Source organism: Cydia pomonella, chromosome 15 (genome assembly GCF_033807575.1).
Source record: "Cydia pomonella isolate Wapato2018A chromosome 15, ilCydPomo1, whole genome shotgun sequence".
Classification (NCBI taxonomy): Eukaryota; Metazoa; Arthropoda; class Insecta; order Lepidoptera; family Tortricidae; genus Cydia; species Cydia pomonella.
This window is the reverse complement of record NC_084717.1, coordinates 5,137,521-5,163,052: the sequence shown is the minus strand read 5'-3', so window position 1 is coordinate 5,163,052 and position 25,532 is coordinate 5,137,521. Positions and strand designations below refer to the sequence as shown.

General features: G+C 37.9%; 1 protein-coding gene across 1 annotated transcript in view; it reads left to right on the top strand.

The window, feature by feature from the left end:
* LOC133525606 (uncharacterized) overlaps nt 1-18,660 on the top strand; it is a 33,541-nt gene extending 14,881 nt beyond the window's left edge. The window contains exon 2 of the mRNA XM_061861920.1: nt 16,067-18,660. Coding sequence (XP_061717904.1) covers nt 16,067-17,431 — 1,365 coding nt within the window. The 3' untranslated portion in view covers nt 17,432-18,660. The remainder of the gene's footprint in view (nt 1-16,066) is intronic.
* Nucleotides 18,661-25,532: the final 6,872 nt, after the last annotated feature.

Here is a 25,532-nt window from a genome sequence, read left to right as displayed (position 1 = left end):
TCACTCAGTACACATTGGCGCCCCCATATTAAGGCTCCGGGTTCAGGTTCTTCTCTCTCATACTAAGCCTAAGCGTGAGCGAGATGACTATGCGTGCCCGGGATCGCGGATATCTTGTTTTTGAATTTTATTTTTTGGAAATTTTAACAAAATGAAAAGTATCTACCCAATCGATGAGTTTTTGAAGCATTTTTCATATTTTAAGCCTTTGTGAAAAAATTGTTACTTAAGAAATTTAAGGTGCTTTTAAGAACTATGTTCGTGTTTTTTTATATCGAGCGAAGTTTGCCTACTAGACAAAAGTTCCGTATTGTGAGTCCGAACGCTCATCATTAGTGGCGTGGCATCCACGTTCACGACCCTCTAATCAAGACGTTTGAAATATAGAATTTTATTTTAGCCAATTAAAACCTGTATCGACCTTAACTTAAAAGGATAACTTTCAGTGATATGTGTCGGATACGTGTCCGTCATATGGAATGTTTTTCGAAGTCAAAAATGTACTGAGAGGTTTGTGTTTATCTGTATGGTATCTACAATGCAAACAGACACGCAGATACATATATCAATGTAAAACTTATAGATTTAGACCAAGATAACTCTGCAATGATTTCGACAGCACACGCAGTGCAAGTGTTATTTTAAACGTCAAACTTCTATGACATGATGACGTATAAATAACACTTGCACTGCGTCTGCTATCAAAATCATATCCATCTTATCTTGGTCTAACTGTAACACTGTTATTTTACCGCCAGGGGTTAAAAAGACCAATGTGGTGAGGTCCCTTTTCGTAAATGCTTTAAATACTAAAGTGGAGTCTGTGGGGGGTGTTCTAAGTGCTGCTGCATTTGGAGAATGCGAAAATGTAACAAAAACGAACCTGCGAAACCTGCATGTTCTATTATCCCAGTTTTGGCTAGGGTCGGTATTAAATTTCAGTAGCAGTCGGTCTGCGTACACCTAAACCTATTCGATACTTTTTACAAGCATTTATTTAGTTTCACCTGACCCGTTGTATGTAGGTAATCAAATCTTGCAAGTTATATTAAGATGAAACAATGCAACCTAATTATATTTGGTGTTATTAGAAATGTCTCGATGAGTATTAGTTGCCTGTTCATATGAAAAGTACAGTCAGCGAGAAAAGCTTGTATCAAAAATGAAATTTTCGATAAAAAGCTTTTCAAATTGCTGTCACTTCACTTTTCCTAATTTTTGATATCAATTATACGAGTAAGTGCAGGAGCTGTCTAATACTATTGCAGTAGTATTACTAATATTGGGTGACATAATCAGGAATTACATTAATTGCATATTAGGTGCCCGATAGACGGTAATATGCATAATTAGTGGTTAATACGTGAACCACTAATGTACCACGGATTTAACGTGATTTGTGGAAAAGTCCTTTTACATAACGCGATGTGATGTCGACGATAGGTATTGTAAATCGTGTCATTTACGGCGACGTGTGCCTTGACTAGTATTAGCTAAGATAAGATAAGTTACATATCTTATCTTAGTCAAGGCACATGCCTTGACTAGTATTAGATAAGATGAGATAAGATATCGTGGATGACACGAACTATATAATATTGATTTGCAATCCATATCTAACCTATGCTTACATACGAGTATATTACAGTACCCGGCGATAAATATATGCACATCCGCATCGAACTAGAGTCAGAACAAGCTAAGTTGGCAGCGATTTTGATAGCCCAGACTGTGCAAGTGTTAAGTAAACGTCATAATTTCATAGAAGTTTGACGTTTAAAATAACACTTGCACTATCTGTTCTGTCTAAATCGCTGCCAGCTTATCTTGGTCTGACTCTAATAGACGAACTATAGAAGTCAGCGGTGGCAGCATGGTTCCATTTTTATCACTTGTCACTATTCCCTACCTACTATAGCCGACTATCTTAGCCCTACAGCCGTGACAGCATGGTTCCATTTTTATCACTTGTCACTATGCCCTGTCACTTTCGCACTTACATAGTTGTTGGAACGTGACAAGCATAGGGACAAATGATAAACAGCCGACTGATTAGAGCTCAAATATAACCCCACATGTGTACTGCGCGCGTGTTGACAACCTCAAATATTGTAATGCCGAGCAGGTTTGATATTATATAATTCTATTTTAGCCAATCTAAACTTTTATTGACCAATCACAATTTCTTTTTTAATAGCGGCCTTAGAGCATTTAACCAACTGAAGACGCCTTGTCTGTAAATTTCTGTACAAAACAGTCTGCCGATTTTTGCGGGAAGTATTTGTACGTAACGTAATACATAGTAAATACATTACATCGCGAAAAACAATTGATACTAACCTTTCGGGTCTCGAACTCATTCTGCATTAGTGCTAAATTCACCTAATGCTATATTATAACCGATATCGTATCGGATAGAGTAAATGGCTCCATATCACTACTTAACGTTATGAGCTGTGTGCTAATAATGAGAATCTATTCACTTAACACTTCACTTATCAGTCTTGCACCCATGCGAGACCGAAGAATGTTACAATCAGAAGATAAATCACTGGTATTATAAATAAATATTGAAAAAGAATAAATGAATATTATAGGACATTCTTACGCAAAATGACTAAGTCCCACCGTAAGCTTAATAAGGCTTGTGTTGTGGGTAATTAGACAACGATATATACATATAATATATTAATACTTAAATACATAGAAACCACCCATGACTCAGGAACAAATATCCGTGCTCATCACACGAATAAATGCCCTTACCTGAACATTTTGAACTCAGGACCATCGGCTTCATAGGCAGGTTCACTATCCACACGGCCAGTCAAATCGTCGTGTTATTTAATCAAAATATAGAAAAACACTAAGGGCCATTCCAAATCTTGGATGTTTGGTGATGAAAAAGGCAGATTTAAGTGAAGTTATATATATCTTCTTTTGAGAAAATAAAGTTCTTAAGCCTTAGATTCCAGATTAAAAATAATCGCGTCTAATATGTATTGAACCATATTGATAATTGAACAATTTTTAACAGATGTAGTGTAGAAGTTTTTATGCAAAAAGTTAAACTCGCCCTATATTCTTTTTATTACAATTATTAACAACGAAAACTAGTACCAGACATAGATATATCTTGAATATCCATGCCAAGTTTCATGACATCTCAGCAAGTCTGTGAGAGCAAATTATGAGAGGGTAACTTCTGGACCCGGGTATGTCCTTAAACTACGTCCAAAATGTATGGGTACTCATCTCGCTTTGCACACAGCACAGCACAGCGGATGTAATTCTAGATCTAGAGCGGAGCCCAACTGGGGAGGTACCACCACCTTACAGAAAACCGCAGCCAAATAACACTAGACCCTACTCATAGTGTTGTATTCCTGCCGGTAAGATTGCCAGAGCTGAACGAGGGTGTGCAGTGTTAGTAGTTAGTAGTAGGGTCGAAAACGCGCATATGATTCCTCTGGAGTTGCAGGCGTCCATAGGCTACGGAGACTGTTTACTATCAGGCGGGGCGTGCTTGTTTACCACCGATAGTATAAAAAAAGCTTTCCCAGAATCCCCTACTTAACAAAGAACACAATTATCATTAGCTAATGTCAGTCGGGGGAAACTACAGCATTCGGGCGTTCTCGGCGCCGATCGGTTTAGCGTTCATAAGATAATGACTTGAATTTTGACAACCTTAAATAGCCGAAAGGGATAGTGCCCTACGGTAGAAAGAGACAACATGATTCGTCCCTGAATCGTTGTAAAACTTCGGTTTTGTAGGAAGTTTCGTCATAGGAAGAATATACGGTAATACTATTATTTATTCTGTGCCAATATCTGATCCATTATGTGGTGTGGAAGAATTAATTGAAGATAATTATGGTTATAAATTATTTACGAACAGAGGCTTTCGTCTTCCGTCGGATTTGGGTTCTAAATACTGTTTTTAAGTGAAGCGTGTCAGGTATTTCGTAAATCAACGGTTATAGCGTTTTCTGTTTATCGATTTCAGCAGGTGCATTATTTAATAATACTACTTGCGGTAATAATAACTACTAAAAGGCATGAAACAAAAGTTATATAAAAATACTTCTGCCTTCAGTAGAGTGACGTGAAGAGGTAGTAGAAGAGAGGGGTCTTGGGGAATTGTCAGTATGATTCCTGCTCCATCTTCGCACTCAAAAGCTTTGATGTGTCGTCTTGTGCCTTATGGAGACAGGTCTAATTACGGAAATTTGGACTCTAACTTTCAACCAGAAAATAATTTATGAATATGCTTTCGCCACTGTTGACTAGTATGCTTTCTGAAGTTATATTATAGTAAAAATATTAACAAGTTTTTCTACCAAACCTGAAATAACTACATCCGTATACGTCATTCCTGGCTTTTTATTTCCCAAGGCCACATTAAAAAGCTCAGAATTACGCAGAATGACTCCTTTCCCGACGATAAATAGTAAAAGGTCATAAATATGAGATACGATGTGTTACAGGCCTCCATTCCGCGCCACTACACCCTGTGAATACACCGGTAATTGTGATGAATGTCTCGTCCATATGAATACACCCTGTAGGGTAAAAAAAATGCCTAGTACTTGGGGGGCAGTCAATGGGCAGGGATTTTATTGTGTGACCTTGGACATTTTTGGTGGACGATATATATTAAGGCACTTACAACAGTAGCTTATTTAATGTACAGTGAGCTGCCAAAATTGCGGAAAATTGTTGAATGAATTCATTGATAAAGTCGCCATGCACTTTTACAGCTGATGACACGTGGGTCAAAATTCTTTTCTTGAACCACTTTGTCACATTTCTGTATTTTATCAAATAAATAAAAAGAGATGAGGGCCATTGCATGTCTTTATAGCTGTAGATTACATTTGGTGGGATAACAACTGATTGTATTTGGTACTTCTCCACAACAATGGTTAAGCTAGAAAAGTAAGTACCTGGCAAACGTGTCTAATAACATCCGTAAAATATTATTCAGCTATGTAGAAATATAAGACCTATATCTATAACAAATAAACTGTAATTTCTTTTGGACGGACAACGATCTGCTTGGCACCCCGGCGTACATATTTGTACGTAGAGGTGCTAAGCGAATAGTTTTGGTGTACGAATACAATCACGACGTACCTGTACGTTTCGGAATTATTTTAAGTCGACATGTTTCGTTCCATAACCGCCGCCGCCGTCGCCCGTTTGCATCGGTCCGCCAAGGCGTACTCCCGTTGAACCTCTCGTTATGAGGCCGACCATGTCGAGAATTACCCGTTTTAATATATTTAATATGTCTCTATCTCACGGTTGTTTTGGTATTAGGGCAGAAATTGTCAATTGCAGGTGTTTCCACGCGTATTATTTTATACATCATAACTTTATAACCGTACCACGTCTTTGTCTTTTTACGTCTCTCCTAACTGTTTGTCGTAAATTTGACACACATTTCAAGTTATGTCGTACATTACAGTGTACAGTGACATAAAAACTGAATTACATCATAACTGCTTTGAGGACACTTCGTTATTACGAATAAAGATAATATGTAGAAACGTGTAATTGAAATGTTTTTCGTGCTGTACTATGGGCCACCCCACACTAGTGTTTCCCAATACGATTAAATTTAATCGGTGATCAGTAGTTGAAAAATATGAAGTACCACGCTGTGAGATCTCGTGCAAATTACTTCACCATCTAATTAATTACAATTCATGATATCGATGAAATTAAAAACGACTGGATACATGGACACCCTAGTTTTATTGAAGGGAAGTAGGTGTACATCAACTGCTTTAGCGGCGAAATTAACAATTTGACAATGTCAAATTGACAGCTTAGTGCTGTAATATTTAGTTTTTTTTATTGCTGTTACTTTGGAAAGATGTTTTAAACTCTTTATATTGAACCATTGCTAGGATATTTGACTTCTAGTCAAATCAGTTTCTTTTTTCAAACTGTCAAAACGATTTTCCACTATGGAATTTACACACACACACACACACACACACTTTAATTTTACACTAACAAATAATATCACGGTCAACTAACCTACTCTTTATAGTTCTATACTATTAATAAAATAGATTTTTTTTTTCTAAAATAACTGTGGTCTACGTTTCTCTATGAATGGTTTGGCGCTTTATTTCATGCATGGTGTGAAATAATTAATTTTAAATACAGTCAACATTCCTTTTAGGTATGTTGAAAATAATAATTAATCGTGTTAGTGCTACATAAATGTGATTGCCATCGATTAGTGAATTAGAAAAGTTGATTCCTGATCACCTATCAAATTTCACCGTGTATAAATACAGTCTCAATCCTGGGACCTGTTGGAGATGAAGATGGAACTTGGAGGCGTAGGAAGAATAGGGAGCTAGAAGAGCTGATATAATTGGCGAGATCAAAGCCACACGACTCCGCTGGCTCGGTCACCTAGAGAGGATGGGAGAGGATCGTGCTGTGAGAAGAGTGTATGTGGGGCACCCGGGTGGAAAACGTCCGTCTGGGCGTCCCAGATACCGCTGGAGTGACGAAGTCCGAAAAGACTTGTTCACCCTCGGAATACCCAACTGGCGCGAAGTGGCGCAGGGTAGGGCAGAGTGGCTCTCTTGTGTCAGGGGCCAAGATCCTGTTTAGGACACTGAGCCAGTGAAGTAAGCATAAATACAGTAGGTAACAATGAATGACCATGACTATGTATAATCTTGATATACAAATTGTGCAGAATTTAAAAATATTTTATCTCCTTACTTAGAAGCTCTTTTCCTAATCGGTTATAAAATAATGCTTTACTTTCGATAGTAAATAAAATTGCTACAATTTTCCGTCTCATTCCACATTTCAAGAGGAAAAGAGAAACCCATCACAGTCCCGGCATTATCTCTTCACGCACTCACACACACGCGTAAAACAATATATCGCCTTCATAAAAATATGAAGTACCTTTTTCCATCAAAGACAATGTTGCTAACTTTGATTTTCGAAAGTTCCTAGATGAATGTTTAATGCTCTAATAGTAGCTAAAAAGTTACTTGCTTATAGTTCGTGTCATCCACGATGACGTGCAGAATTGTAAAATCTAACCTTTAACATGACAATACGAATCAAGCCGCGCGTCTTCATGAATGACATAGAAAGTTAGTTATACATTTTGGTTGCTAAAGTAATGGAAACAGTTGCTAATCGCAAATTATGGGAGCTAGATGGTCACAAAAATGGTATTGGCGAATGCCTTTACCTTCCCGTTGTCGGTAAATAATGGTATAATATGTATGTAGAAAAATGTAATATTTAATTGTTAAACATCGACTTCAAGATTCCAAAAGGAGGAGTTTATCAATTCGATTGTATGTTTTTAAGCTATTGCATAGCTTCTATCGCGGGCCTTGAGCGCGGGGACCGAATCCAGAAATTCCGTAACGAAAAAACCTCACGCTCCCCACTTCGTCTAACGTCGTTTCAGTTCGGCAGTCTTCGACACGGCGTTGTGTGCGTGCGATTAGACGTATTGTACTACTCAGAGACTTGTCATACGCTTCGCTTGACAGACAGATGAAGTGTGCGAAAGGGAAGCCATCACGTATATGAACAAGCCACGAGTGTGAAAGAGGCAGACTACATATGAGAAAACGTAACCATTTTTTGAATTCGAAGGCGGCCGAGGCGGCCAAAATCATATTGCCGTATTTTTTAACGTTAAAAATATACGAGAATCGAAATCAAAAATAAATATTAAGTAAGTAATTTAGTGAAGATGGTGTCATGTTGTGTGCCGGATTGTTGTGTTTCAGGGCCAAAAAACCCAGGGAAATACTCATTTCACAGGTAATTATGATAATCGTAGCGAAATTTTCGTAACGATATTATATCAAATTAACAGCATAAAAAGTGTAAAAAGCCAATTTATACAGTTCATTATAAGTTTTTCTTCAATTGTGTGTTAATATTTCATGATATTAGTCAATAATTTAGAATATTTTGTGTAAAAACCTAAACTGTTACTTTACGCTAGGGCTTGACAAAATGTTCATATGACTGTATCGATAACTTGTCGGTATATTAGTAGGTATGGAATTAGTTGTTCACAAGACATCATTAAGATATTAACCTTTATAACCGACGTAAAATAATAACGATTGTTATAATACCTTTTTTGAAGATGCACATGTTCAGCGATAAATTTAAACTTCACTTTCCAACACATTACTTACATTTTAACCACTTTTCCACGGCTTTGCCGCTAACACAAGGAAACACAAGACAGCGTATACACACCCAACCCAACTTGTCAGGCGAAAAAGGCGCGAATTTCAAATTTTCTTTGGTAAGTCAACTATTTGCGCCTACTGTTAACACTTAGCATGTGTTTGTGTTAACGACATTGCACATGTTACACCACTCACACCCGCATACGACAGAAACCTGCTTTATCAACGCGAGTCACCTGCTTTACCGACAGCGCCGGGTTCCATAATGCTTGATCGGACTACGTTAGTAATTTAGTCAAGTAAAAACGAAAAAACGTAAAAAGAGCGTACCTGGGTCGCCTAGCAGGACGTCCTATCGGACGCCCTAGGTATCGCTGGAGCGACATGGTGGAGGCGGATCTGCGCGAGCTTCGAGTCGACAATTGGCGAGAGGTCGCACAGGACCGAGAAAAGTGGCGCTGTCTTGTGTCGGAGGCCAAGTCTCATTTTGGGTCGCTGAGCCAACGGAGTAAGTAGTAAGTAAGTAAACGTCCCAGAACACCAAACCAGGTGAGAAAAATAAAAAATCGCAATGAGTGGCGATACGATTTTAAGTCGACACGAGTTTCGAATTAACTATTCGCAAATGTATTACAATACATATGGCCCTTAAAATGTTCGATATAGTTACGTAATGTGCTAATTATCGCACTAGTGCGGTAAAGTAGCTCCATATGTACTGTAAAATAAGTAACAATATATATTTGACCATTGTGACACATGTGTACCTATATATTTGACCATTTTGATGCTGACTGAAACGACTGTAACTGTAGCCTCGGTTATCACTATCAGTATTGTTATTTACTATGCGTCCGCTGTAAAAGAAAATTAAAGGCACTAAAGGCGCTAATAAGGTCTAATAGTAGTAATAATACTCATACCTATTACATTTTTTATAAAAACAAACACATTTGAAAAAGTAGTCGATAAAGCAGTTAAACATCGATAGATTATTAATATGTTGTAACATGACATCACTATTTTTGTTCGCACATAGACAATTTACGCACACACTTGCATTTCATTTTTGGTCACACTTTTGAAGTTTGACAGTCGTTCTATACTATCCTATTTCTATGGTACTACTCTACGAAACTCGCACGAATCGAGACGAGCTGCTCCGAAATCGGACAAATACATAAGCAGCTGTTTATAGTAATCTGTATGTATCATTGATGTACGTAATAGGGGTAGATGAGGTACCAGGCGGTCGATCGTGAGCCACAAAATATAGGTTCCGGGACCTATATTGAATTAGTCGTATGGGTGACGCTGAAGTGTCAACATTGTCATCAAATTCGATAAAATATTGCCAAAGAATGCCGTGTTGCGCCTTTTTCCAGTGCTTCAATAGCTCCAAGCACAAAAACAAAGCTCACGGTATCACTTTTCATTCGTAAGTACTATTATAACATTTGAAAACATATTTTTTCTAAATAAAATTAAAAATTTCCTTGTTATTGAGTGAGCGCGACAGCTAAATAATGCATTACCCATGTGAGAAACACGTTTATCCGAGTGTCAAGTAGGCATGCCCGCTTCATGCAGTGCATGCATGCCCGAGTCAGCAATTTTTTTTATAAATAATGCAACTTTTTAAATCATGTGCTCCTATTCCTTGAAACTATAGAATGTAACCGGTTTTTATTTTAATATAAGGTCACTGTGGGCAAGACCGTCTACAAGGCAAGTCCGTCAACACATTATAACTTTTGAATTAGAAAGCGTTTGCCGCTTTGGCGTCGAGTTTATAAGTCAGTTTTTCGTGCTAGTTCCCTCACTCTAAAACAGGCGAAGGCGCTTATTCCCATGACTTACAACTTGTCCAATATAAGTGAATCCGTATACGTATCGTAACTATAAGGTTCACACTTTTATATTGGTTATCTTGAGTCGTGCGCTCGGTGAACGATTGGAATATATAAATACCAGGAGTAACTACGAATTACCAGTGTTTACATTATCTCTTGTCAAGCGTACTTGTCTTTTCCGAAAAACCATCAGAAGTGAAACCTCGAGATCCCTATCAACTGAGATCATATCGTTATACTGGTTTACTGGTGGTTGGTTATGGTGGTATTAATATCAAAGAAAAAGAAATACTGCATAAATAAAATAAATAAATAATTATAATTGCATAAGTTGATACAAAATGCTATGCAATAGCTTTACCGCGGCAGTCCCCGAGTGCCACACGTCTTTTTTTTCGTAATATTTTTTTTATCAATTTATTCAAGAAATTAGTACTCGAGCGCGCGCATGGCCGATTGGGATGCGGAGCGCGCCGGCCGCAAGCTGTAGCAAGGGCAATTTGTATAGCAGGTTTTGGACTTCATTTCTAACCCCCTTATTCATAAACGTCTACTAAAGTTGTCAAGCCGCTAAAAATCGTTTGTCCCTTTCCATCATACCAATACGTCGGAAAGGGACAAACGATTATTAGCGGCTTGTCAACTTTAGTAGACGTTTATCAATAAGGGGGTAAGTCAATAAGAGACTTAATATATGGATTTACTTTATGCACTACTTTTTTAACGTTTAGCCATATTCTACGAGGTGAAACTTCATACATTTCTACTGATCAGACATTGATGTTTTCTAATGAAAGTTATTCAGTATTTTTTACAGTTTCACGGTGAAACTTTAGAACTAACTTAAACTTTCCCCTCACGAAGCTAAGGTTTGGAAAACTGTATTATCGAGTATACAGGTACTATTTCTGAATAAAGAAAATGGTTGCGAGGTAGCTCGAGGAGGGTATCAAATTTTCCATTTGATTATCTATTGAGCGAACTTTATGAATACGGCGGGTGTTATGAATAATGAAGTTTGAAAACCTTCGAACCATACGTTGGTAGGTAGCATATATATATGTACTAGTAGATACGTTATTTATAATAAAAGAAACTCTGTCATATGCCTTTTCTATAGTTTATTCCATCCATGTGATTTTTAAAATAATGAAAAATAACGGAAACAAAAAACCACGAGATTATTTTTCGTATTTTTGTATCTATTATAATTCCATATATTAGGTACGAGTATGAAAACGGTTTAAATTGAAAAGATGTGTCCCGCTAAGTTTCTTGCCGGTCAAATATTGGGATACCCTCCTATAATTTACGAACAACATAAAACTGAAAAAAAAAAATTTCTACTCGTCGACTTTATGGTTGAATTAAGATTTTGTATACCAAACTATAAAGGCGTACTTTTCATGTATGGACTCCCAACTCAACCATAATTATTCATTTCGATACGCTGTAAACAATAAAAAATTTGACCAATCACGTTTTTTCAATCCATATTTTCATGATTTTTTCTATCGATCCAACTTTTAGATTATAAGGTATTTGTTGGAGTCTGGTATTTTGACCGATGAAGAACACGTTATCTGTACAGACAACATCAGAAGAAGCTAAGCGGAAAAAGTGGTCGAAACAACTACACATGCTTTTACTCACTTAACAATAATAAGATTACCAGTAAAATTGCTTTATTAAGTAGAATAATAAATAAAATAAATAAATATAATAGGACATTCGTACACAAATTGACTAAGTCCCACAGTAAGCTCAATAAGGCTTGTGTTGTGGGTACTTAGACAACGATATATATATATAATTATACTTCCTATCCAAATCCAAGACAACAAATATAATTTACTAGCAGCAATACACGTTATTGTGCCGTCCAAGTACACATTTCACTCAGGAACAAATATCTGTGCTCATCACACAAACAAATGCACTTACACTTAAAATCATATATTTATTTGTATAAGCAGGGTCACTACCCACTAGGCGAGACCGGTCATCAAATATTGCTTTATTAAGTAGAAAACTGACATTCTTTTAACAACTTTTAGCTTTTTAGAAGGCGGTTAAATGAAATGTCATCGTGTCCAACTTCAGCTCCTTGGGACTTGTTCCATTCACAAAAATATTCCACGTTATTTAATTGTACCAAACTCCGTTGCACCTGTTCCTTCTAACGCATAATCAAATATGCGCAAAAGCGACGCATAGTTATCAGATTTAAATGGAATTAGATTTGAATTGTATCACACTCTAGCTGAATTACGGCCCCGACCCTGCTTATCCCTTCAGCTGTCACACGTGTTCAATATCTGGCTTAAATATCTTACCTTGGGTAGGCTTTAGGAATAATCTGTGGAAAATAAAAATATGTGCAGGTATGTACCTACTCTTACATAGGGGCCCACTGAATACCAGTTCGCCGGACGATATCGGCCTGTCAGTTATTCGCAAAAGCTGACAATCGCGAATAAGGGCTTGTGCACAAATCAGGCGAGGTTTTTTCGGCTACTTTTTGACCCCCCTCTCCCCCTCCCCCTTAGTGAAAATTGGTGAGGTTCTTGGCTAACCAGGGGGGGTTAGCCCCCACATAATCTCACGTGTATTTTTTATTTTTATTTTATTCGATCTAATTCTAAGATAAATATTATTGTGTAGAGTAAATTTTGTTTAGACTTGCTAATTTGAAGTGCCAAGTGAAGATTTATGTTTAATGAAACCGAGAAAAAGTATGTGGTACAGTCAAGGTATTAAATATCGATACGGACAAAGTGCCAAAAATATGCACCTTAATGTATGGGCAATAAGGGCGTGTATACATATTTTTGGCACTTTGTCCGTGCCGATATTTAATACCTTGACTGTACATATTTTTTCTTAGTTTCATTCACTATGGATAATTACCCCCCTATCCAACCGCGTGATTTGTGTACAAGCCCTAACTGACAGGCCGATATCGTCCGGCGAACTGGTATTCAGTAGGCCCCTTTAGCTATAGACAGTTAAGTTTTGAATAATTTTCGGTAAGAGTTAATTGTATCCTCACCATGAGTTTAACGCTTAGTGACTGCGTCAGTTCAAATGCAGTGCATCTTGCTTGTACCAATGTCAGTACGAAGGAGATGCATTGTGAGTCAGTTTAAACAGATTGGCGCATATTTTATTACGCTGACGTATGCAATATTTACCCGTATTGTCCTTATCATCAATTCTGTGGTAGGGCCTTTCCAATATTGTTTTCTTCACAAAGCCAGGCTTCATATATCTCCCACTGCCGTTGTGTTATATTTCATCATCAATATTTTATGACCTTCGGATTACGCTAGCAGAATCCCAGCTAGTGCTGACAGAAAATGTGCGGTTTTTTCTGTCCACTGTAGTTTGGTCTCTTGATTGGTAACGAACAATATTCCCTGTTTAAAATTTAGAATCTACTTTAGATATGGCAGGGTCAGATTGGTCAAAAATGAAAACAGGGGGCTTATTCGATATGCTAAATATAGGTAAATCTATCGCGTCCACATCAAATCAACATATTAATATAATTCTCTCATTTGTGAAAAAATTAGAGAATAAAGCTCTGGAAAAATCGAAAAAATTGTACAGGTGCGAGTTGGACTCGCCCACCGAGGGTTCTGTACAAATTTGTAGGAAAATAAATAAATTAATAACAAATAATTTTCAGATTTTTCCCCAACGATACCTGTAGTAATACCTACTTGCTACATTTCATAGTTCCAGGTTAACGGAAGGTACGAGTACCCTATAAATTGTAATTTCCTTGAGAATAAACATTTTTTACGGCATAAACGTCCGTGTCTTTTTTTTACGTTAACTTAGAAGTACTTATGATTTTTTCACAGATTCAAGGGACCTAACTATATGGTTTTAATTTCAACTCGATACCTCTACGCGTTCCCGAGATAAATATTCTTGGCCGACAGCCGGACGGACAGACAGATGGACAACAAAGTGATGCTATAAGGGTTCCGTTTTTTCCTTTTGAGCTACGGAACCATAAAAATACTAAATTACGAATTGAAATTGTGAACCATACATTTACTTAGTACCTATTATTGGTTTTACCTAGTGGGGTGGTTTTACTCTATACGTTTACTTTTACTTAATACTACTATTTCTACAATTATTTTTTACTAGTACCGTACCTCTTACGTGGTACCTTCTGTAGTTCACACTTATACTGGCTACTTGGGCGAGTCTGTGTCTATAGTAGGCTATGATAATAAGTCAGCCTATCGTACTATGCCTCAATCGTAAAAATATTACGTGGGAATAACCTTGCTCGTCGTCATCGCCCAGCGGAATCCCAATGAGGCGTGAACATTACGCGACTTTACAGTCACGAACACGTTAACGTCTCCAGTGACCTATTTGACGCATTTCCCTTCGCCATTGTGTTTAATAAAAGTTAAATATTGTTTCTATGGAAGGTAGAGTTAAGGAATAGAATCTCCATATACCAAAAAGTGTCCGACAAAAAACCATAAATAGGTGGCGCTACAATACCTAGAATACTTGAAAAAAAATCTAATCATAGACATAGACAGCGCACTTCACTCCGTCAATAACGCCTAGGTTCTTAGCTACTCTAGCGCTACTCTGGAGAGATTTGGAATTATTATTTATAGCTAACAGCTGGACACTGTTGCAACAGTTCTGCCTATGGAGATTCTATTCCTTGCCTCGACCTTCCATAATTGTTTCCTAATGATGCTGGCATTTGACTGATAAGTTATGGCATTATTCATAAACGCTTGTCAAGTTTAACAAGCCATCGGTAATCGTTTGTCTTTATCTGTCATTTTGACATTTGTGTTTGTTAGATAGGGACCAAAATTTCGAAATAAAGAAAAATAATAACAACGGTTTCCAACGTTTTTTGAATAAGGGGGTTATTAGTCTTGTGAGTAGGTAAATAGCTTTTAACGAAAAAGAACCCGACTTCACAAAAGATTTTATGGTCTTCATCAGTAATTTCTGTTCAAAAATGTTAACTTTCCGAGAGAAAATTCACGAGTCACAGTGACGAAACTCATAAAAGAATGCAATCGTGACTAAATTTTTAGAACATGTGAAAATGAAGATAAAAAATTTATTGAGAATCTCCTCCTGTTCTAAAGTTGGATATAAGTAAGTAGCTAACTAACTTAAGTATAAGCACCCCCGTCTCGATATTCTCTCTTATAACAATAATAATTATGTTACATTGACAAACCATTTACAACTTCTATTTCTACGAATATTTGGTAATTTAATAAGTTTCCGTATGACACAGCCATACGGTTGTTACAAGTAAAAACTAGTAAAACAGCCTAAAACTGTTGAGCGAAACCACACCGTCTGTTATCTGACTTTAAATACCCGGAGTAACCTCATAAAGGAACTTTACTTGGACTTATCAATAGTTTCTGATATAACTTGGTACAATGTTGTGTCAGACGTTCGGGACTTGCTAATGAAGTTGTTAACTAAGTTAAGATTTCGGCATGATAGTCGGTAAGTTCCGTTTTGAGTCACAATTCGGATCATTTGACGTTTCTGTTGAAATCAGCATTAACATTGAAATGTTTTAATTAGTTGGTTAATGTTAGGCAAATAAGCAGTTCGTGAGGCCATGGTTAGCCTCTATATATATATATATAGGATAGGATCTACATACCGGAGAATAATTGAGTAGTAGAAATAAGATAATATTCTATTCTGACAAATTACCAACGGTTGATATATTATGAATAGCATTAGAGAACATGAGATAGTAAAAAATATGTACTTGTTTATCCCGTATTATATAATGTTGTATATTCTTCCAAAGATGTTGCTCGTGCATTGGTATATAAACTGACCAATAGGGAAAAAGATCTTACAGTTCGTAGCGTAGAGCCAGTTTTATTTTTAGCGTTTTACACTAATAAAGTATCTATGTAATATCACTTTGTGCGAATAAATGACTAAGAATTTTTTCCTTTGTTTCAGATAATGAAGCTGCTTTTGTTAATAACTAGCATAGTGGCGATCACTGCGCGCCCAGCTGTGGACGTGGAGAAGACAGTTCTGCAAGTACAGAGCATCCTGCAAGCCAACGCACAGCTGCCGCGCCTCACGAGGCAGGAGATCCTGGAACTGCTCAACGATATCAGGGCTGAAGATGCTAAGAGCACCTCTACTTCTAGTGAGCAAACTAGTACAGAAAAATCAACAACAACAACTCCGAGTTCAAAAGAAAACGAAATAAATTCTGTGCCGACAACATCAACACCGGATTTCAAAGACAATCTTGTACCAGACGAAAGGGAGAGCTATGTGTCAGCTGCAGGCCCGACTAAAACTACAGTCGAAAGTACAACCAAAGCCCTACCAACCCTAACTGTTGTATTACCATATACGCCGAAAGACGGTTCGTCTTTACAGGAGCTTTACACCAGACCTCCCAGGACAGAAGTCGTAGTCCTCCCAAAAACGACTCCAAAACCTAACCCCAAAGAGCTGAAAAATAAAAATCTTGAGCAGACTTTGAAAAATAATCATGATTTGGCATTGGCAAATATAGAAGATTTTCCTGCTGAATTACAAGCGTTCCTTGACTCCCATGGAATAAAAAGTAATTCAGGAAATGATCATTTCTTACTGCCTCTTGATGGATTTAAACCCTTGCCTCCAGCGAAAATCGTAGATGGAACAGTTCAACTTCCAGAAAATATTTTACTAACTTACGACCTAATATCGCCCAGTACAGAATTGAATTCATCAGCCACCACTCGAAATCAGGCTCTAAGCAATTATTTATACGAACCATTACGTCCTGAACCAATATTTGAGCTAGATACATCTGAATCCCAGAAAGTTGATCTGCCGCTAGACATGCCGAAGAGCCGCAAAACGAAATCTTCTAATAGCGATCCGCTGCCACTTCTTGAGCCCCTTGACTACGATTCAATGAAGGTGATACCATTAGGGCAAGGACCCAGCCCGGTCGAAGACACTAATACTGTCCTTGGAAGTGAACAGAGTAAAAGACAGGCGAATAGCACTGAGGAGACAGAAGCCCCTACGACTGCTGCTACTGATTTAAAAAATGATTCAGGAGTGTCAGATAACGCAGCGTCTTCGGCAGATACAGATTCGGGTGCATCAATATCTGACTTGGAAGAGTCGTTTGGCGGCGCTGCCCCTGAGAAGCCAGGGGACTCCGAACTCCCGCCGCCAAGAAAAAACGGATTCTACTGGATGGTCGACTGGAACAGTTTCCTGGAAGTGGGCGACGGAGATACAAAAGTAAACATTCGTTTCGAGCCGAAACTGGGAGATCGGCAAATGTTCCTCCCCGTCAGCGTACCGTGATCAGTTCGCGAATTGCAATACTGAGTTCTAGTCTGTGGTTTTAATTAGGAAGGATATTATTAGTAGTGGGGCCGGATGGGGGATGAATAATATAATTTATATTTAGACATTAAAAAGTCGTTCTAAGGTAATTACGACTTTGGAGTAGATGGAAGTTAGCTAACCATAATGGTTATAGTTTTTATAAGAATAGAACCAGATGTTCTTGTCGTGTTTGAAAAACCCTCCAATTATGCTCATAATTAGTGCAAGTATTCCCGGTTTTCTAATTGGTACCACGATTCTCGAATACTTACGATATTTTTCACTCGAGTGGTATCCACTGCTCGATTAAATGAGTGCTTATGAGATGAGTTGCGGCGTGGAACGGTGACGGAACGCAAACTATATTAATAACAAACGCTGATGAACCAAATCGAAAGTGAAATCGCGAAGTCATGTCGTTACATTACTACCAATTAATTGAAGATTACGCCATTTTCAAATATTTGCACGTAAATGTACGATAGAATTTTTTTTATTATTATAAGTATTTAATAAAAAAACTTGTATTATTTTGTATCAAAATCTCTTGTTCGGAATAGTCTTTACGTGTGTGTTACGTCAGAAAGTTTTCTCCTAAAACGTTAGTACCCGTTCCTGCCAACGACTGACATAAAGTGTGATGTGTGCGCATTATGTCACCTTATGAGTGATAAACTTAACTCTCGCGTAGATAAACTTGTACGTTCGTACGGTCGGGTTAAAATCTTTTAGAACTTGAGTACGGTGACATTTCTTTTTTACTGTTAACGTTATTTATCTACACTGACATAATAATAGTTTCTGTAAACTGTATTTTAAAGAGCAAATCAGCCTTTTACCCTTTTTGTAATGTATCGTCCAAGATACACATTTTTAGGCTCCCTCTACCATCTTGAATGACTATCGATATTCTTGATTAAAATACTCGACAAATTAGTATAATAACCAGCCATAGGCACTATACTCGATAAATTCATTCTTATCATTCAATGTAGTATTAGATACCAGATACCCAGATACCTATATCACTTCCTGTCAGTTGTCATTTTTTATTATATTATACCGTGGCGTCACCTAATGCGATGAGTATGTACAAAAACGCATTTAACCGATTTGCAAGACTGAAGTGATTCCAGAAGAGCAGAAATCAGAATGTATTTATAGCCCAGCTTGTTACTGCTACACGAGGCCCTTCCCTTGAAGTACGAAATAATATTATGTATTAAAATTTATATTTCTATAGTGTCTTAGAAGCAGACACTTTATTAAGCAAAAAGAAAGTGACATTTCGGGTAAGTTTGTAGAAATAATACAATTTCGTGTTGTTATGTGTAAAATGAAATGATAAACATTTTATTTATAAGACATGATTTACTAAGTGATTTGAACTTAACAGATTAAACATTAAAGGTACTAAATCCTGGCGTAATAAAAATAATTGTACCTTAGCGTTTTTTCTTAAAAATTCATTTTCTTAAAAAAAAATGAAGGTACAAAAAAGGTACAAAAATTTAGCTTTTATAGAATTTATCAATAACCACGGGAACATAGCGTAATAAAGTACACCCGCCATTCTGACTGTCAGGATGGCGGGTGACCTGTTTTTTGGTGATAACTTTAAGTACCGTGAGGTACAATTTTTTTTAAAGGAGGTACTAAATAGTACAAAGACAGCTGTCAGGCCAGCCCTACTGTACGGTTCCGAATGCTGGACAGTCAAGAAAGCGCATGAACAGATAGCACATGTAAATGAAATGAAGATGCTGCGCTGGGCGGGTGGGGTGACCAGGATGGACAGAATTCGGAACGAATACATTCGGGGGAGCTTTAAAGTTGCACCAATCACAGACAAAATGACGGAAAATCGCCTTAGATGGTACGGCCATATCATGAGACGTGATGAAGACCATGTAGTGAAAATCGCATTAAGCTTGCCAGAACAAAAGAGAGGGAGAGGCCGCCCGCCATCGACCTGGTGGTCAAGCATCGAAAGAGACCTTAAGAAAGCCCAATTGCCAAAACCGACAACCCAGGACAGATCAACCTGGCGCCGTAGAGTGAGGAGACCCGACCCCAGATAACGGGACCAGGGACGGAAGAAGAAGACTAAATAGTACAAATTAGGTACAAAAATATGGTATGGTTTTCATTTAATTTTATTTAGGTACACCCGCCATTCTGACTCTCACTAAATGGTCGCGTACTTCCTCCCGCGAACGCTTCGGCTGTGGAATGAGCTTTCTGCCGAGGTTTTCCCGAGGGGCTACAGTATGGGTTTCTTCAAAAAAGGAGTGTACAGGTTTTTAAAGGGTCGGCAATGCGCATGTAATACATCTGGTGTTGCAGGCGTTCATAGGTACGGTGACTGCTTACCATCAGGCGGGCCGTATGTTTGTTTGTCACCGACGTGGTATTAAAAAAAAGAAATAGAACTACTTAGATAATTTACTTATTTTGTTGTATTGTCTTTTCACGTGCCGTTTGAAATACGTGGGAAAAGTTATTTACTCGGACCAACCCTGTATTTCATAGTATATGGGTTCAAACTAACACATATATTACTATGAGAGTGACTAGGAGCAGGTACATTCTAACAGCGATATATGACGACAGGGCATAGCTCCAACACAGTTTGAGCACCATCTGTGAATAATTTGACAAACGTTGGTCGTCAGATACGTCAACTATTTTGCACCTTATTCCTTCGTAATAAGGTATAATTAGAACACATATCAGTGATCGTTAGTACTAGTGCGAATAATTTATGTAGGATAGTTGTGAACTACGTACAAATAGTGTTCGATCGAACTAATTTTCATGTTTTGGCTTTCCGCTCTAAGAACAAATTAAATTACTTTCTATGGAAATATTTTTATTTGTGCTATTTCAAGTAGGCACACTACTTTTTATTAAACCGAAATATGCCGCAAGCCTTCAGGAAATTATATACTTGAAAATTTTGAGCCGTCACCGTGACGGGATAGCCGAGCGGTCTAGGCATCTGTCGCGTAAAGGACGCTGGTTCGTTTCCAGCTCTGAACACTGGAGGCCTTTCTAATTTTTCCCTTCGAACTTATATAATATTTATTTCGGATTCGGCTTTAGGAATTTGTTGCGTGACGATTTTTTAATGAGCACTTATTGAAATGGAATATTTATACAAATACAAATATGTCGTGCGTGAATTTTTTAACAATATTTCGCAGACAGACCTTCAAAATAGGAATTGAACTTTAGCTGTTATTGATAAAAATCGATCCAGCACAGTATGAAGACTATCAGCTCTTTTCCAAAATGATGTAAGCCTTTTTTAGGCATAATTGCGTAGGGGGTTTCAAATTTTCGAATTTAATAATTATATTATTAACTAACCTGACACCACGGTGTTTAATTCTTCGTGTACCTATGAATAAATTGTCGGCAACGCAGTTACCTTATGACATTCAGGGAGTTGCAGGCTATGGTCGTATTTGTCTACATGCCAGCGTGATAAGGAGAGTGTCCTTCCTTCATCATCATCTTCCTTGCTTTATCCCGGCATTTTGCCACGGCTAATGGAACCCTGGGGTCCGCTTGGCAACTAATCCCAAGAATTAGCGTAGGCCCTAGTTTTAAGACGACGACGACAGACTGCCATCTGACCTTCCAACCCAGAGGATGAACTTGAGCTTGTAGGGAGTCCGGTTTCCTCACGATGTTTTTGATGTTTTCTTGTGCATGTGTTGGTATTTGTCGATGTGTAGTCCGTCTGTCTGTGACACTTAGGTGTTTTTAAGCTATTGCATAGCTTCTATCGCGGGCCTTGAGCGCGGGGACCGAATCCAGAAATTCCGTAACGAAAAAACCTCACGCTCCCCACTTCGTCTAACGTCGTTTCAGTTCGGCAGTCTTCGACACGGCGTTGTGTGCGTGCGATTAGACGTATTGTACTACTCAGAGACTTGTCATACGCTTCGCTTGACAGACAGATGAAGTGTGCGAAAGGGAAGCCATCACGTATATGAACAAGCCACGAGTGTAAAAGAGGCAGACTACATATGAGAAAACGTAACCATTTTTTGAATTCGAAGGCGGCCGAGGCGGCCAAAATCATATTGCCGTATTTTTTAACGTTAAAAATATACGAGAATCGAAATCAAAAATAAATATTAAGTAAGTAATTTAGTGAAGATGGTGTCATGTTGTGTGCCGGATTGTTGTGTTTCAGGGCCAAAAAACCCAGGGAAATACTCATTTCACAGGTAATTATGATAATCGTAGCGAAATTTTCGTAACGATATTATATCAAATTAACAGCATAAAAAGTGTAAAAAGCCAATTTATACAGTTCATTATAAGTTTTTCTTCAATTGTGTGTTAATATTTCATGATATTAGTCAATAATTTAGAATATTTTGTGTAAAAACCTAAACTGTTACTTTACGCTAGGGCTTGACAAAATGTTCATATGACTGTATCGATAACTTGTCGGTATATTAGTAGGTATGGAATTAGTTGTTCACAAGACATCATTAAGATATTAACCTTTATAACCGACGTAAAATAATAACGATTGTTATAATACCTTTTTTGAAGATGCACATGTTCAGCGATAAATTTAAACTTCACTTTCCAACACATTACTTACATTTTAACCACTTTTCCACGGCTTTGCCGCTAACACAAGGAAACACAAGACAGCGTATACACACCCAACCCAACTTGTCAGGCGAAAAAGGCGCGAATTTCAAATTTTCTTTGGTAAGTCAACTATTTGCGCCTACTGTTAACACTTAGCATGTGTTTGTGTTAACGACATTGCACATGTTACACCACTCACACCCGCATACGACAGAAACCTGCTTTATCAACGCGAGTCACCTGCTTTACCGACAGCGCCGGGTTCCATAATGCTTGATCGGACTACGTTAGTAATTTAGTCAAGTAAAAACGAAAAAACGTAAAAAGAGCGTACCTGGGTCGCCTAGCAGGACGTCCTATCGGACGCCCTAGGTATCGCTGGAGCGACATGGTGGAGGCGGATCTGCGCGAGCTTCGAGTCGACAATTGGCGAGAGGTCGCACAGGACCGAGAAAAGTGGCGCTGTCTTGTGTCGGAGGCCAAGTCTCATTTTGGGTCGCTGAGCCAACGGAGTAAGTAGTAAGTAAGTAAACGTCCCAGAACACCAAACCAGGTGAGAAAAATAAAAAATCGCAATGAGTGGCGATACGATTTTAAGTCGACACGAGTTTCGAATTAACTATTCGCAAATGTATTACAATACATATGGCCCTTAAAATGTTCGATATAGTTACGTAATGTGCTAATTATCGCACTAGTGCGGTAAAGTAGCTCCATATGTACTGTAAAATAAGTAACAATATATATTTGACCATTGTGACACATGTGTACCTATATATTTGACCATTTTGATGCTGACTGAAACGACTGTAACTGTAGCCTCGGTTATCACTATCAGTATTGTTATTTACTATGCGTCCGCTGTAAAAGAAAATTAAAGGCACTAAAGGCGCTAATAAGGTCTAATAGTAGTAATAATACTCATACCTATTACATTTTTTATAAAAACAAACACATTTGAAAAAGTAGTCGATAAAGCAGTTAAACATCGATAGATTATTAATATGTTGTAACATGACATCACTATTTTTGTTCGCACATAGACAATTTACGCACACACTTGCATTTCATTTTTGGTCACACTTTTGAAGTTTGACAGTCGTTCTATACTATCCTATTTCTATGGTACTACTCTACGAAACTCGCACGAATCGAGACGAGCTGCTCCGAAATCGGACAAATACATAAGCAGCTGTTTATAGTAATCTGTATGTATCATTGATGTACGTAATAGGGGTAGATGAGGTACCAGGCGGTCGATCGTGAGCCACAAAATATAGGTTCCGGGACCTATATTGAATTAGTCGTATGGGTGACGCTGAAGTGTCAACATTGTCATCAAATTCGATAAAATATTGCCAAAGAATGCCGTGTTGCGCCTTTTTCCAGTGCTTCAATAGCTCCAAGCACAAAAACAAAGCTCACGGTATCACTTTTCATTCGTAAGTACTATTATAACATTTGAAAACATATTTTTTCTAAATAAAATTAAAAATTTCCTTGTTATTGAGTGAGCGCGACAGCTAAATAATGCATTACCCATGTGAGAAACACGTTTATCCGAGTGTCAAGTAGGCATGCCCGCTTCATGCAGTGCATGCATGCCCGAGTCAGCAATTTTTTTTATAAATAATGCAACTTTTTAAATCATGTGCTCCTATTCCTTGAAACTATAGAATGTAACCGGTTTTTATTTTAATATAAGGTCACTGTGGGCAAGACCGTCTACAAGGCAAGTCCGTCAACACATTATAACTTTTGAATTAGAAAGCGTTTGCCGCTTTGGCGTCGAGTTTATAAGTCAGTTTTTCGTGCTAGTTCCCTCACTCTAAAACAGGCGAAGGCGCTTATTCCCATGACTTACAACTTGTCCAATATAAGTGAATCCGTATACGTATCGTAACTATGAATAAACAAGGTTCACACTTTTATATTGGTTATCTTGAGTCGTGCGCTCGGTGAACGATTGGAATATATAAATACCAGGAGTAACTACGAATTACCAGTGTTTACATTATCTCTTGTCAAGCGTACTTGTCTTTTCCGAAAAACCATCAGAAGTGAAACCTCGAGATCCCTATCAACTGAGATCATATCGTTATACTGGTTTACTGGTGGTTGGTTATGGTGGTATTAATATCAAAGAAAAAGAAATACTGCATAAATAAAATAAATAAATAATTATAATTGCATAAGTTGATACAAAATGCTATGCAATAGCTTTACCGCGGCAGTCCCCGAGTGCCACACGTCTTTTTTCATTTGGACAAAGCCATCCATATAACTCGCCTGCTAAAGTATAAACAGTGAGGGTATTATCAGATGTTTTTTTTTTTATATTAACGTTTGTAATAGAAACTAGTTTCGAATATATATTCAATGTATGCAGATTTGTGCGTAAGCCGATTACGATTAATTGGGGCCGGCTAATTCTCTTAAAGTGAAAACACCGGTTCCTGTCCAATGGTAAAATGAATTTATCGAAATATTTTGTTTACGCTAGTAATTAATGCCCCGATTTTTATTTCACGAAGAATCTTCATTTCCCTTTCAACTTGTGTTATTGTATAATAGAAATAGGTATAAAAATAAAATACCAAAATATTAAGTATAAAAAACCTAACCTACATTGAGTGCCGCCAGCAGCGGGGCAAGGCAAAACAGCTGCCGGTGGTCAGGGCCACCGAGAGAGGAACCGTCGTCGGACCATCCGCGCCGTGCCCACGACTACCGCCTTCTGCATGTGACCCTTGAGCCAGCCAGCTGTTGGTGTTGGTTGGTGTGTTGGTCGAGACTCTTCGCTATGAGATCGTTCGTTGAAACAACTATCAGGACAATGATCGTCGAAACAACATCCCACATGGCGGTTATTTCTTTGTTTGGATAAAATGTTGTACATTGAGGAGCTCCTTATTCTGCAGTGGCAGCATGGTTCCGTTTTTTGCATTGTATCTTGCACTTACGTACATACTAGAACGTGACAGGCGTGGGGACAAGTGATAAAGAGCCGATCATCTTAGGCCTCTGGGCGGAATAAATACATATTTACATCACTCTTCTGGGTAAAATGCCTCTACGAGCTGCAGAAGTAGCAACCTGTCACGTTCGAACAAATATGCACTTAAGTACGAAGATACAGATATTGATGATATTGATCTTATTTGAAAAAAATCATTGCTCTAGGTTAAAAATCCAGGGAGGAAACAGTCAGGAGCGTTTGTATGGAAAAATCGCAACTAGGAAGTTGCAGCAACAACTTATTGAGCCTACTGTGGGACTAAGTCAATTTGTGTAATAATGTCATATAATCAGAAATAAATAAAATAATCTTGAACTAAAATCAATTGACGTTCATTTGCGTGCACAACCACATATAATATAATCGCTTGAATTTCGTCAGTTACATGTCATGTGCATGGTGGTTTTCATATCATTAGGTACATATTCAATTTAATTA